General features: G+C 35.0%; 1 protein-coding gene across 1 annotated transcript; it reads left to right on the forward strand.

Annotated features, from left to right (window-relative positions):
* The first annotated feature begins 124 nt into the window (after positions 1-124).
* On the forward strand, positions 125-7,098 carry LOC124374944. The gene is made up of 3 exons (XM_046833083.1): positions 125-272; positions 1,893-2,005; positions 6,506-7,098. The coding sequence occupies exons 1-3, from the start codon at positions 149-151 to the stop codon at positions 6,641-6,643; spliced, it is 375 nt and encodes a 124-aa protein (XP_046689039.1). The 5' UTR covers positions 125-148; the 3' UTR covers positions 6,644-7,098.
* Positions 7,099-13,340: the final 6,242 nt, after the last annotated feature.

Genomic DNA, 13,340 nt, shown 5'->3' on the forward strand with positions numbered 1-13,340 from the left:
TTAATAGATATTATGAAGTTTAAAAGATATTTTTCTGCCCTTTTTAAGACACTGGTGTACTTTGAGCCAATGGATAATTTGAGTGTTTTCACTCATCCATGGAGGTTAGATTTATCTATGCTCTATTTTACAAGATAATATTTAATAAATGTACTTTGTTTTTCAGGAAACCCTATGTTCAGTAAGTTGGAGATTTGTAAAGCCTCGCATAATCAAGGTCCTTGCACTGGAGGTCAAAAGATTATTGTACTTACAAAAAAAATTAGACAAAAAGTAAGTGTTTTAGTCTAAAATGCTAAAAAATTGTGGATAATTAGAATTTTTAAGTGCCAAATTAGGGTACATTAGTTAATAGTTACAAATTCATCAGAAAACACGTTTTACTAAAACATTCGGCACATAACTAAGACCAGACCTATAGCTTGTCAGGTTACGGTCGAATGATACATCCCTTCCCCCTCCTACCAAGCCACAAGTCCACTTGTATACTCGACACCAAGGTTATTTGACAACGCGAACCCCCCTTCCCACCTCCACCTGCCAAGCTATCTTCCAAATTTCAGTGCCGCAATTTCGTTGTCATCGGTTGTCCTTCAAACAGTGCATGTTTTCATTTTTGCAGTGTCTTTTCTTTAAGTGATTAGTAGAAGTTGTAATATACTACTACTACTATTACACTTTAAATAAATGGTTAAAAAATGTATTCTGATGATTAGAGCTAGAAATAATAAATAACTCAGTATGATACAAATTTGAACTTTAATGATGATAAATTGACATACAGGTTTGAATTTTGAAACAAGATGGAGGATACAATAATGGTAAATTATTTTAAATACAGTTCTTAAATTTTAGGGCAGGGTGGTCGTGCTGGCTTAATTAAATAGAAATATTAGGTATTGTTTTTAATAAAAGATATTGTAATTTGAAAAATAATTCTGTTAAATTTTAATTATATTAATTTTGAATTGTTAGCCAAATCGAATGTTCCTGGGTTTTATGTTCTTCCAATGGATCACTGTTAAACTTAAAAGGAATTTTCTCACCTAATGTCTTTCTTCTGCTTCTCTGTACTTCAGTGATAATATGAAATTTAATAAATTTAACCTTTCTTTTGAATCAAATACTGTTGAATAAAATGTAACCAGTTTATTTATTTAATATAATAATCTTGCTTCACTTCTTCTATATCCCTCTCTCCTCTCCACTTTTTAAAACTCTGTTCTCTTCACTCAACAATCATCCCTGCACACTGTATCACTGACTTTAGTTCACTTTATAACTTTTGAGTTTTATATGTAATAAGGTGAATTTTGATTAATTTTGATATATTTAATTTTGTATTTATTATTGTTTGTATTAAAAATTTGAGACAATTTTATAAATAATTATTCCTTAATTATTTAATTATTATTACTAATAAATTTCTAAATTAAATTAAATATTGAAATGAATGTGAGATGGGTGTATGAAATGAGTCATTACAATGTTTTTACTTAACTTTAAATAAGTGTAGTGATCATATCGTCGAATAAATCTCGGACCTATAAAACTCTCACTTTAGCGGAAAAAGTAGCGGTGATCAAAGAAGTTGATACTGCGAGTTAGTTGTTTCTGTTTTATGATTACTGTATTTGAATCCTTATAATTAGCGTTTGTTGATGAATTTATACTTTTAGAGTGTCGATTTAATAAAGAGGTGTAATTCACAATGTAAGTTTTAATGTTTTGCCCCATTCTTTAGAACGTGTTTAATTCGAATTTTTGGATAATCCAAAGTTTTTAACTGGTCCCTTAAGGTTCGAATTATCCAGGTTCCATTGTACAATATTTTGACTTGACAATATATTTTTTTATGTTATTTATTTACGTGACTGTATTTTATGTTTCAGATAATATAAGCATACAATTTTTTGAGAGCTCTAAGAGTCCAAAGCATGGATGGCAGTCATATGTTGAGATCGGTCCCGGACGATGTTCACCAGCAATGTGCCATCATATTCAGGTGGGATTATGTAACACGGAAATTTGGGGGGGGGGGAAAATAGTAGAACTTGACAGGGACCCATCAACATTTTTGAGACTTAATTGTTTGGAACTCCACACAATGTTCTCTGCAAGTTTGGTTAGATCATCCATTTCATCTGGCCCAGGACTTGTGACCATGGCTTTGGGGGTTAAAGCACTTTTACGAACATAGTCTCATCAACGGGTGACCAGGCTTCTAACCCTAAAGGAAACATTTATAGAATGTCTTCCCAGTCCAAACTCCTTCACTACTGGAAGACGTGCTCCAACTTCTACTGCATGAAATTAATATTAATATTGAAAATCAATAAAATTGCTGTGAATAAGTATTAGTTGATGAATTAATGTCGTATAGGATATTTAAATTAGTTCAGTTACTACAATTTTTCATTTACAACTACAGACAGGCTAGATTGGTTCCTTGATAAATAATTTGTGAAATGTGTACAATTAACAAACAAGATAGAGGATTTATTTAGTTGAAAAAATTAAAAAAGAATTTAAAAGAATCAAAGTGTTAAATTAACAATTTGGATGGGGGGAGTATACACAATAATAGTTTATTTAGTAGTGAAATATATGTGATCAAATACTCTCAGAAGTAATTGATCCTGCTGATATAACAAAATCTTGGATGAGGGTTTTTACTTATTTATATCATGCACAGTCAAACAAATTATAAGCCAAATTAGCCAAAATTATTTTTAAAATATTCAAAAATTCCAAACAATTATGTTGAATTTTTGAAGACGGATCTTTTATTAAGATTAGCTAAAGACATGGTAAAAATGGGGACTACATTGCAAGCAATAGAGGATAAAACAGAATAGAGAGACACTCTTGGTGAGGCCCAAAACCTGCTAAGGTGTCAGGAATTGATTTAACCCATTCGCTGCTGAAAAATTATATCAAGACGTACCCTAGGTGCTAAAAAATGTTATGTTACTAAATCCTACCTTATGTGTTGAAATGTCTGGAAATGGCATTAGAGCCACAAATCCGAACTCCTGATGTGCATTCTGGCCCATCAGAGTCATCAGTCGCCGGCGGACCCCGCAGCACCTGGCGTTGTCACTCATGTATTCCCGCGCACAAGCTGCACTGCCGAACGCGCTCAAGAGCGTCAACCACAACCGCATTTCATCACTGCGCACTTTTATTGTAAATTGTGTCCTAAATTAAAAAAATTAAACTATTTACACTATATACAATCCTCCCACTTATGTTCAAATTTAGTAAATTGTATAGGTCTCATTCCTGAAGTTGGTATTGTCCATTGTGGAGCTGTAGTGTATATGTCGGGGTCCTTCATCAGCATCATTTATCGATGATCCATCATATGATTCCTCATCCGATACGTCATCCACAGCGTGTTGAACAGGGTCATCTACGTCGACATAGTCTAGATTTTCAGGTTGTAACTCGATGCGGGTAGCTTCTGAGGCATTTCCAGACGGTCCAGGGATTGAATGATCCATTGTACTCATCTTACAACACTCGTACACACACAACAAACACTATTGAACACTCTAAAACTTAACAGACAGTAATAAAAACTAGGGGTCGCGGGCGGACCCCGTAGGGTGGCGGCGAGACGCGAACGAACCACGTTCCAAGACCGACACAAACCACTAGCCAACTGCTGTAGCGTACCAATCTACTCCGGCGACTGGCTAAACCACACTGAGCCTATACACAATGCGATGCGCGGTAGTCCGCCCGCGCTCCCCCCCCCCCGCTCCAAGGCCATGACGGGTGCGCGGGTCCCGCTGGCGGGCCAGCCGCACCGAATGTGTTAATATGAAGGTTGAAGAGGGAACAAAACTGGGGAACTTGGATACTCAACCATAAAGTAGGAAATCTGGGGACCCTTCTCCGAAAAAATGTAAAAAGTACACATTTTGAGCCTAAAAATTTACTTTTATCCTTAACAAAAACTAAACAAATATATATTTGGAAAATATTTGGGTAGGGTTATGACTCCTGTGGCCTCCTCCTTAAATTCGCCACTAATGTTAGGTTAAGGATTCAGAGGCAAAGGATTGTAATTAATATAAAGTGAGCAAAGAATTTTGAGTACCTAGTTTTATATTATAAATGAAACAACTTGTGAATCATAAATGTTACAGTATTCAATTCAAAGATATAAGTCAAAGTCAAAAAATCTTTATTCGTTTTTAGTTACAATGATGTAACACTTGAATAGTGTTAATTTAAACTAACAAAAAACACTAAATATAAAATAAGGCTATAATAAAACTAAAATAAAAACTACCTGATTTGCAAATCAAAATATTCGTTTAATGAATATAAAGCCTTGTCCATCAAGTATGCTTTAAGTTTTCTTTTAAATATTTTATGTTCTGTTTCTTATTTGAATAGCAAGTGGAATGGATTTAAGAAATTTTGGATCCAATATATGTTGGTTTGTTTGTGAAAAAAAATTAGCCTATGGTGAGGTATTAAAATATCATTTTTATTACGTGTATTATACAAATGAATTGCGTTGCTCATGCCAGTATTTCAGTTTTTAATTTTAGAACACATAATTGTATCCATTATATATTGTTCATAGACAGTTAAGAATTTCAATTCCCTAAAATATTCTTTCACAGAAACATTTATTTTTAGTCCTAACATAATTCTCAGAGATTTTTTCTGTATCCGGAGGATTTCATCAAGATTTGATTTTTTAGTAGCAACATACAAACATAGTCCATATGCAATATAAGAATGTATATAAGAGAAGTATAGATTGTTCTCAATGTATCAGTGCTACAGATAAAAGACATCTTCGTCAAAGCATAAATTCCCGAGTTTAATTTTGTAATCAAAATTGTACATGTTGATCCCAATTGAGATATTTATCAATAGTCAGACCAAGAACTTAGTACTCTGATTTTGTTTACTAGTTGGTTATTTACTATGATTATTAGCTCTATTATTTCCTTTTTTTGTTGGGTTTTAAAAGATATACAAGGTATGGCTATTAAATAACGGGACTGATATTGTAAAAAAATTTATTTTTCATTTTAAACATAATTACTTGTTATCACCTTCAATATACACCCCCTCACTATCCCTGCAAACGCTCCATGCGAATTTTCCATTGTTGGAAACAATGCTGAAAGTCATCTTCTGTCAACTCTTTCAGGAGTCTTGCCGCTTTTTCTTGAACAGCTTTCTACGGATTCAAATCTCGTACCTTTCAATGCAGATTTCACCTTATGGAAAAGATAAAAGTGGCATGGTGCTAGGTCTTCTGGCGAGTAAGGTGGATATTCTAACACTGGGATGCTGTACTTGGTCAGGAACCGCTTGACAGATAATGCGGAATGAGCTGGCGCATTGTCTTGGTGCAAAATCCATGATTTGTCCTTCCACATTTCGGGTAGTTTTTTCTTACTCTTTCACGTAGTTTATTAAGTACCTCAAGATAGTAATGTTGATTAATTGTTTGACCTTCAGGAACCCAGTGAAGGTACACAATCCCACGAATGTCGAAAAAAAACAATCATCGTTGCTTTAAATTTTGACTTGCTCATTCTTGCTTTTTTGGTTCTCGGTGAAGTTGAGGTCTTCCCAATGCATGGATTGGCGCTTCGTTTCCGGATCATAAGTAAAAAAACCACGATTCATCACATGTTATTATTCTTTCCAATAAATTTGGGTCATTTTCAATGGCATTCAAAGTGTCAGTACAAACATTTTTACGAGCTGCTTGTTGATCAATCGTAAGAATTTTTTGTACCATTTTTGCACACACTTTTTGCATGTTCAAAATTATCATGTAAAATTTGCCGTACACATTCTTTATCAATGCCTACAGATTCAGCAACTGCATGACGGGTGCTTAATCGTCGGTCAGACCGAATCAAATTAGCAACTTTTTCGACATTGTCTTCTGTTTTTGATGTTGAAGGACGACCTGGCCGCGAATCATCTTCCACGTCTTGTCGACCATCTTGAAAACGCTTACACCATTCAAAAACACGAGTCCGTGATAAACATTCACTGACATACACTTCTTTTAGTAAATTATAGGTTTCGGTAGCGGTTTTTCCAAGTTTAACGTGAAATTGAATAACAATTCGTTGCTCTATTATTACGCTAACCATTTTTCCGGCAAAACAAAATAACAACACTTACATAAATGAAGCTTATGACACAACGATGTTTGTTTACAGAAACGAGACTAACTGCATTCTGAAGAGGAAGTCTCAAACTACATAGCTGTTGGTCATTGTTGGTTGGCGCATGCGCACTCTCGTTCCACTGCAGCGTCAGTCCCGTTATTTAATAGCCATACCTCGTATAAATTTTTTTATTTATATTTAATTTTAAATTATTTTAATAACAATTTTAAAATATAGATTTCATAACAAATTTCATTATTTGCTCATATACTAATCCATAAACAAAAATATTTATTCAAAATTGTATACTTCTTTACTGACTCGAGTGGTATACATTGTAGGACTCCACCATACAAGAACCAGAACATACAAGAAAATGTGACTGTCTATTATCGTATTGTTCGGTCTACGCAGTCTTCACCCTGTCCTTTCAGCAACTCAAAGAAGTACACATATCTGCCCTGCTGTCGAATAAGTAAGTCACCTCATAATTTTCAAAATACATAATAGCAGTTTCTCTCCCTTTTATATAAATGTTCAAGTTTACTAACAGGATGTGTCCGTTGAACGTCATAAATTGACTTTAATTCAGTAAAAGATATTCAATTTCACTCTTCTTGTACATTAAGTTACGTTTCAGATTCAACCAAAAGTGTGATTGTACACCATTTATATTTTATCAAAGTTAAATTTTTTGTTTGGAAACAGTTTTTTCTGTTGTTGAAGATTAATTAATCAGCTGACCTTCTAAGAAATCGATCGAAATTCCAAATATTTTTAGCTCAATTCAATTTGTTTATTTCCATTAAATAACATATAAGTTACAATAAGCTTTGTCACATAAGTCAATTAAATGGTAGCCCAATGATATAAATAAAATAGTAGACATTTAACTTCATTGTAAATTTGATGTTGTAAGATAATTTATTTTTTATCAAATGTGTTTGAATCTAAGTATAACAATTAACAAAATATAACAATGAACAAATATAACAATAACAAACATAACAATTAATAGAATTAACAAACAATCAACAAGTATAACAAATAATAAAAATTATAAAATATAAGAATAATTTATGATATATAAATATTATACCTAAAATATTATGTCATCTTAATGAAACATTGTAGAATTCGTCTAAACTATAAAAAGATTTTTTTTTTAAACCATTTCTTAAGAACTAATTTAAGACTATTTACAGACAAAGACTTCACATTTAGAGGTCGTTTGGTTAAAAAGCTTTATGCCAATATGTGTATGTAACTTCTTTTCGTCTTACTTAGACGTACAAATTGTTCATCAATAAGGTTTTTATTTCTGGTGTTGTATATATGTTTACTACTTTTTTAAATTAAATTCTACATTATGGTTTTTAACATACATAATTGAATAAAACATAAACAGACAGGATAACGTTAAAATACTTAGATCAATAAAACGAGGTCTATTTGATGCAATGTCCCCAATTCTCACTATAGAGATATTAATGCTGGAGACCAAGCACATACGATTAACAATTTAGAATAGAATTTAAAAAAAGTGTTCATAGTTAAAAAATGTAATGTTTTTTTGGAATTCCTGTATGTCTTTGCCAATTACGGCTACCTAGCACCGCTTTTTAGTACCTACTAAAAATCATATTTAAAAACTGTATACCTTTGAATTGGATATGCAGTAGAAGATGGTCTCTTACTACCAGAACGAACCCGTGATTGATTCCAGGCCAACTGGGTAATGTCTATGTCTTGAAATGAGTTATTTTAATTTAGGACAAGAGACAGAGAAACCCTCACTGAACATTTAAAAGCACCTTAGTGGCTGTTTCTGGAGTGACAGGATGGGTAAGGTGATAGGGGCCATCTCCTGTTAAGATGTTCTTTAGGAGGGATAACAGGCACTATCTCAATTGTGTCACCTCGGAAAAAGGGGAAGCTATTTCTGTTCCAACTTCTAGTCAAAGCGGGTTAAGAGCAGGCACTCCCTTGTGTTTATGCTAACAACAGCGTTTAGGCACTAAGGGGAGCTCCAATAATCAACAGTCCATCCCTCTGTAGGAAAACTAGACTATCGATCAACCCTTTTTTTTCTCTTAAGGACAAGAAGCTTATAAATTGGACTTAGTTCTGTAAGAACCTTTGCGATGCTTTCAGGAGTGAACAGGATATTCAGGATGGGTAGGTTTAGGGAGTAGGGCCCGCCTCCAATCGAGATCCACGAGGAAGAATTAGGGCACTACATCTCAAAGTCTTGTCTCCCCGGAAGAAGGGGGGAGGCCAGTTCTGAACCTGACCGCTCCAGTCAAAGTAGGCAGGGGGTAGCACACACCTTGTTGAGGCTAGGCAAGAACCTCTGAGGTTAGGGAACAAACCCCACCAACTCCAACAGTCGTCTCCCACAGTAGACTAGACTAATCTAATTACTCTTGCACCCCAGAATCTCGACATTTGCGGTTAGTTATGTGCCGCTCCTGGACATCCATAAGGTTACCCAGATTTAAGTGACACATCGGTTTTTGCTATGCCCAGTGGAGGGTTCACCTGGAAGGTATAAACCTGCCAGAAGTGATCCCTGCAGGGTGTCGATCAACCCTTTTACTCCATTATCTCAACATTTGTGGGTAGTTATGTGCCGCTCCTGGACATCCATAAGGTTACCCAGATTTTAGTGACCATCTGTTTTTGACTGTAACCGGAAGTTATAAGACAGCCTGAAAGTAAACCCTTCTGGGCCTTCTCAATCCAATAAAATGTATCACTTGGCATCCATTTACATCTTATGATTTATTTTTACAAGGCACATCTGAAACGTAAATATCATTTTTAAACTACATGGCTAGGCATTTTTACTTAGCAGGTGACTAGCTTATCTTGAATTTGTTACAAAGAAATCTTCTGCCAGTGAAGACTATCGATACTCTGTTTTGTGCTTTGTCATTATTTCTGAAGTGCTTACCATCCAAACTTGCATTTCACCTACAGGGACATGTGATAATCAAAGGGTTGCCCAGGTCTGGTAAACTGCTCCCAACCGAACCGAACTAATTAACATTTGAATATTACCAGGAGCTTGAGCCAAGCGTTGTTGTCTGCTGCAAAACAATTCCGACATCCTAATCCTGACGGAACATGGCTTAAAACAAACCCTAAATTTTAAACACTAATATCCTAGAATATTCACTAATTTCAGAATACAGTAGAACAAATGACCAAAAAGGGGGTGTAGCTATCTATAACAACAATACTTTTGGCTACACTGTCGAACCAGCAGAATACCAAACTACAGTGTGGAAATACACTGTGAAATAGCATCAGAACAAATCAAACAAGGTCGCTAAAAACCTTCATATTGTTGGCGCCTATAGAACTCAAGGATATCTGAAACTGTCACTGGATATAATTTCACAAACACAAACACTAAATAACGTACCCACATGGAATAGCCCTGTTATTCTTATAAGGAGACAAATATAGACGTACTGTCACCAAACCGTGACCTAGTCAAACTAAATGAAATCCTATTAGGCTATAATATGAACTCGTATCATTTTAACCCCCTGACAAGAATAACTCCTACAACAACCAGCTCAATTGACTGTGTTTGCACCAATCTCCAACTAGTTGACATAACAGTAGACATCCTTCATACCGGTTGGATGTCACAACACAGCACAACTTTCTAAAATACAACACTGCTTCAGCTCCCCAGATTCCAATATCTTACCGTAGACATTTTAACTATAGGAACATCACAAATTTCAAAAACTGTCCTCAAACAAGAATCCTGGGAAGTTGTGCTCGCTCAGGATAGTGCAGAAGATGCATACAAAATATTTATCCAAACATTTGCAACTGGCAATTGATCTGACCTTGCCCCATGGTGAAAACGAGAAATAAACGTATAAAGCCCAATAACATCTTTGACCATGAGACCTCACAGCTTAAGAAAGCATTCCTCTCTAAGCCCAGGAGAGGTACCTTCTAAATGGTACAGAAGAGTTTAAAAAAGACATGACGGATAAGAAAAAATCTTATAATATAAAAGTAAAAGACCCTTTGACGCCAAGCAACTGCAAATACCATAGAAGAAGCTAATGACAAAAGTAAAGCACTGTGGAGCGTAATCAATAGTGAGCGGAAATCTACCAACAATACACAAGTAACAATGGAGCTGAATATAAATGGAACCCAAATTCAAGATCCTAATCTAATTGCTAACCACCTTAACGTATATTTTTACTAATGGTGCAAATGTTTTCCTTGTAAAAATCCAACATCAAATGCCTCAACGGCTTCCAGTAAATATTACCCATACACAAAACATACCTAATATGTTTCTTTATACAACTAATGAACATGAAGTGCTAAAGGTGGATAGAGTGTCTTAAGAACAAGGCATCAACAGGCATTGGCAATATCTCTGCAAAGCTACAGAAGACATGTTAAGAAGAACTTACCACACCACTTGTACGTGTCATCAATCAATTATTCAGAAATGGAATTTTCCTGAATGACCTCAAAATTTCAATAATATTTCCTGAATTAAAAGAAAGGAGAACCGTCTTGATCCCAAAAATTACCGCCCTATATCACTAATATCCACATTCTCCAAAGTGTTTGAAAAATTAGTGCTTCACAGACTTCTTCAACATTTATCTCTTCATCAATTACTTACCCCACATCAACAGAGCGGCTTTATCGTCAAGAGAAAATCATACCCCCCAACATCAACCCATTATCCACCCATGTGTTTGAGGTTTCTCAGTAGGACGAATCCTGCACGCCCGCGGCAACCGACCACCAACAGCAATTCCTACATGACTTAAGCAAACAGCTTTTGACTGCCTGGACTACAGACTTAAACTGATGAACAAAAATGAAGATCTTGGTGTATAAATTTGGAATCTAACTGCAAACCTTGATTTTTCAAACAGTTTTTTCTGAGAGGAAGCAGAAGACTCACAAATAGTTTTTAAGCTAAAACCACCACAGAGAAATGGAGTAACCAAAAATTAGTGAGATAAAAACCACTACCTATGATTAAGAGGTGCCCCACAAGGCTCTGTGCTGGGTCCCATACTTTTTATCTTAGTCTTTAACGAAATGAGACCACTCCCAGAATTATCTGGGCGGAAATATAACGAAACAGCTGAATGTTTTGCAGACGAATCTGTTCTCCTTCTCAGGTGGAAAAAAGATCCCTGACATGCTCGAAGTCCTGTTCATCCAGGTGGCGATTTAAAATATGGCGTATTACAATACTGCCATAGATAAAATAGCCTGGTTGTAAATGAAGAATAAAACCCAACAACGGTGGTGTTTGGCGCGGCGAAAAAAGAGACCAAACATAGAGACGACTTCCATGATATAGAAGTATCCAAAGAGGTCAAGTATTTAGGAGGAATCAGCTATTGATGAGCAAGCTGGACTAAATGGATCCCTCCATATTGATTAAACCTATGTCCGTAAATTAATGTAAGCAGCCTCTTAGTCATCAAGAGGATTAAATCCAATAAAGTAAGTACCAGAGTAGCAAAAAATTGCCATACCATGCAATCTTTTGAATCAACAACTATGGGGTAATGGGCTCGGAGGTTTGGTGGATAATCTCAATCGGCAACAAAACTTGCAGCGTGTCCTGGTGCAACAGAAAAAACAGCTATTAGAGTGCCTTTGCAGAACTCAATAAGCAGAAACAGCTGTCATACAGAAATGTAAAAGAGAACTGAAGGTCTCTAACAGTGGGTTTTGGCCTGTACATATCTTAGTGGTGGCCACTTAAACGCCTAGCAACTCCTAACAGCTCACAGAGCGAGTGGTACCGATAAGATACAAATACAAACCACTAGAACAGGCCATCGAACTTTACTCATCGACCGACACAGTCATTTTGACCAGTCTTTTGAAGAGAAGCCTTCCTAACAGGCGCGCCCCAAGTTTCCTCAACACCTGCTGTCCCGAGACAGCCAAAGGGAGAAGTGTGCAGCATCAGCAATGAAGAGAAGACTGAACTACACCACATTGGTTACTGGATAGACCATTGAGTACACACATACAAGAGATTTTCCCTGGAACTGGAGAACAATTACCCCTATTGAGGATTCTTCTAACGAGAACAATTGATATTGACTCTAACATTTTATTGTGTTTACCGCATGTGTTATAATTTTGTTAAATACTTGACGCCAATATCTGTAGCTCTAAGTTCACGAATAAAGTCGTTTTATTTTACATGATGATGTTTTTTGGACCACAGCAAACATTATTCCCCAGAGCACTACTTTATTAGCAAACCTCATTCTACAATCACGGTCTTTCTTTGGCCTTATTCTCAGAGTGCGACTTTTGAACCCTAATTTCTACTTCTTAATTCTATGGAGTGTGTTCGGCTTTTAATATTTTATAGTGCCCTCAGCAATTGGTTTTACATAGCCTATTTGATTTCTCAGTTTTAGCCATGGTTTGCGTTTTTTTTTAGCCTCTATTGACTTAAAGCCTATATATATTTATGTCTGACTTTTTAAACGGCTAATAAAAATTATTCTATTGTCTACTTGCTGAGGGTAAATTTACCCTGATTACAAACGGTTATAATTTCTTACTGGAGTATCAACCCGTGTGTGTACTGTGTTAGGTTTACGTTCTACCAATAAAATTTTTCGATAGTTTTAAAAAAGTATTTATTTAAATAAAATTTCTTATATATTTTTTTTCTATATTATTTTTTATTTAAAGCAAAAAAAAACATTCAGATAATACAATTAATCGATACTACTTATACAATTAACAGATAGATAGAAGTACCCCGATTACTTAAAACTAAAATACTAATGACTAAAACTAATAAGTTATGGAAGCTAATGATTTGTGTGTGTGTGTGTCAATAATTAAATAAAATTAATTTAAATGATACAAATATCAAGAACCTAGATAAGCTAAAGTAAATAGATAAATAAGGAGTTACACATTTTTTTGGAAAATTATAATCAAAATAAATTAGTCTTGTTTTTGAGATTGGTTTTTCGGTGTCTATAATATGTATTCCCTTACATACTTTTTATTCAATATATATAAAAAAAATGTGAAGCTGTAAATATTAAGGTAATTCACATGGAATGTATACACGTATTTTACTTATACATCAAAGCAAAACAAAAAATGTGAATTACCCTTTCT

Source organism: Homalodisca vitripennis, unplaced genomic scaffold (assembly GCF_021130785.1).
Source record: "Homalodisca vitripennis isolate AUS2020 unplaced genomic scaffold, UT_GWSS_2.1 ScUCBcl_11460;HRSCAF=20730, whole genome shotgun sequence".
Taxonomy (NCBI): Eukaryota; Metazoa; Arthropoda; class Insecta; order Hemiptera; family Cicadellidae; genus Homalodisca; species Homalodisca vitripennis.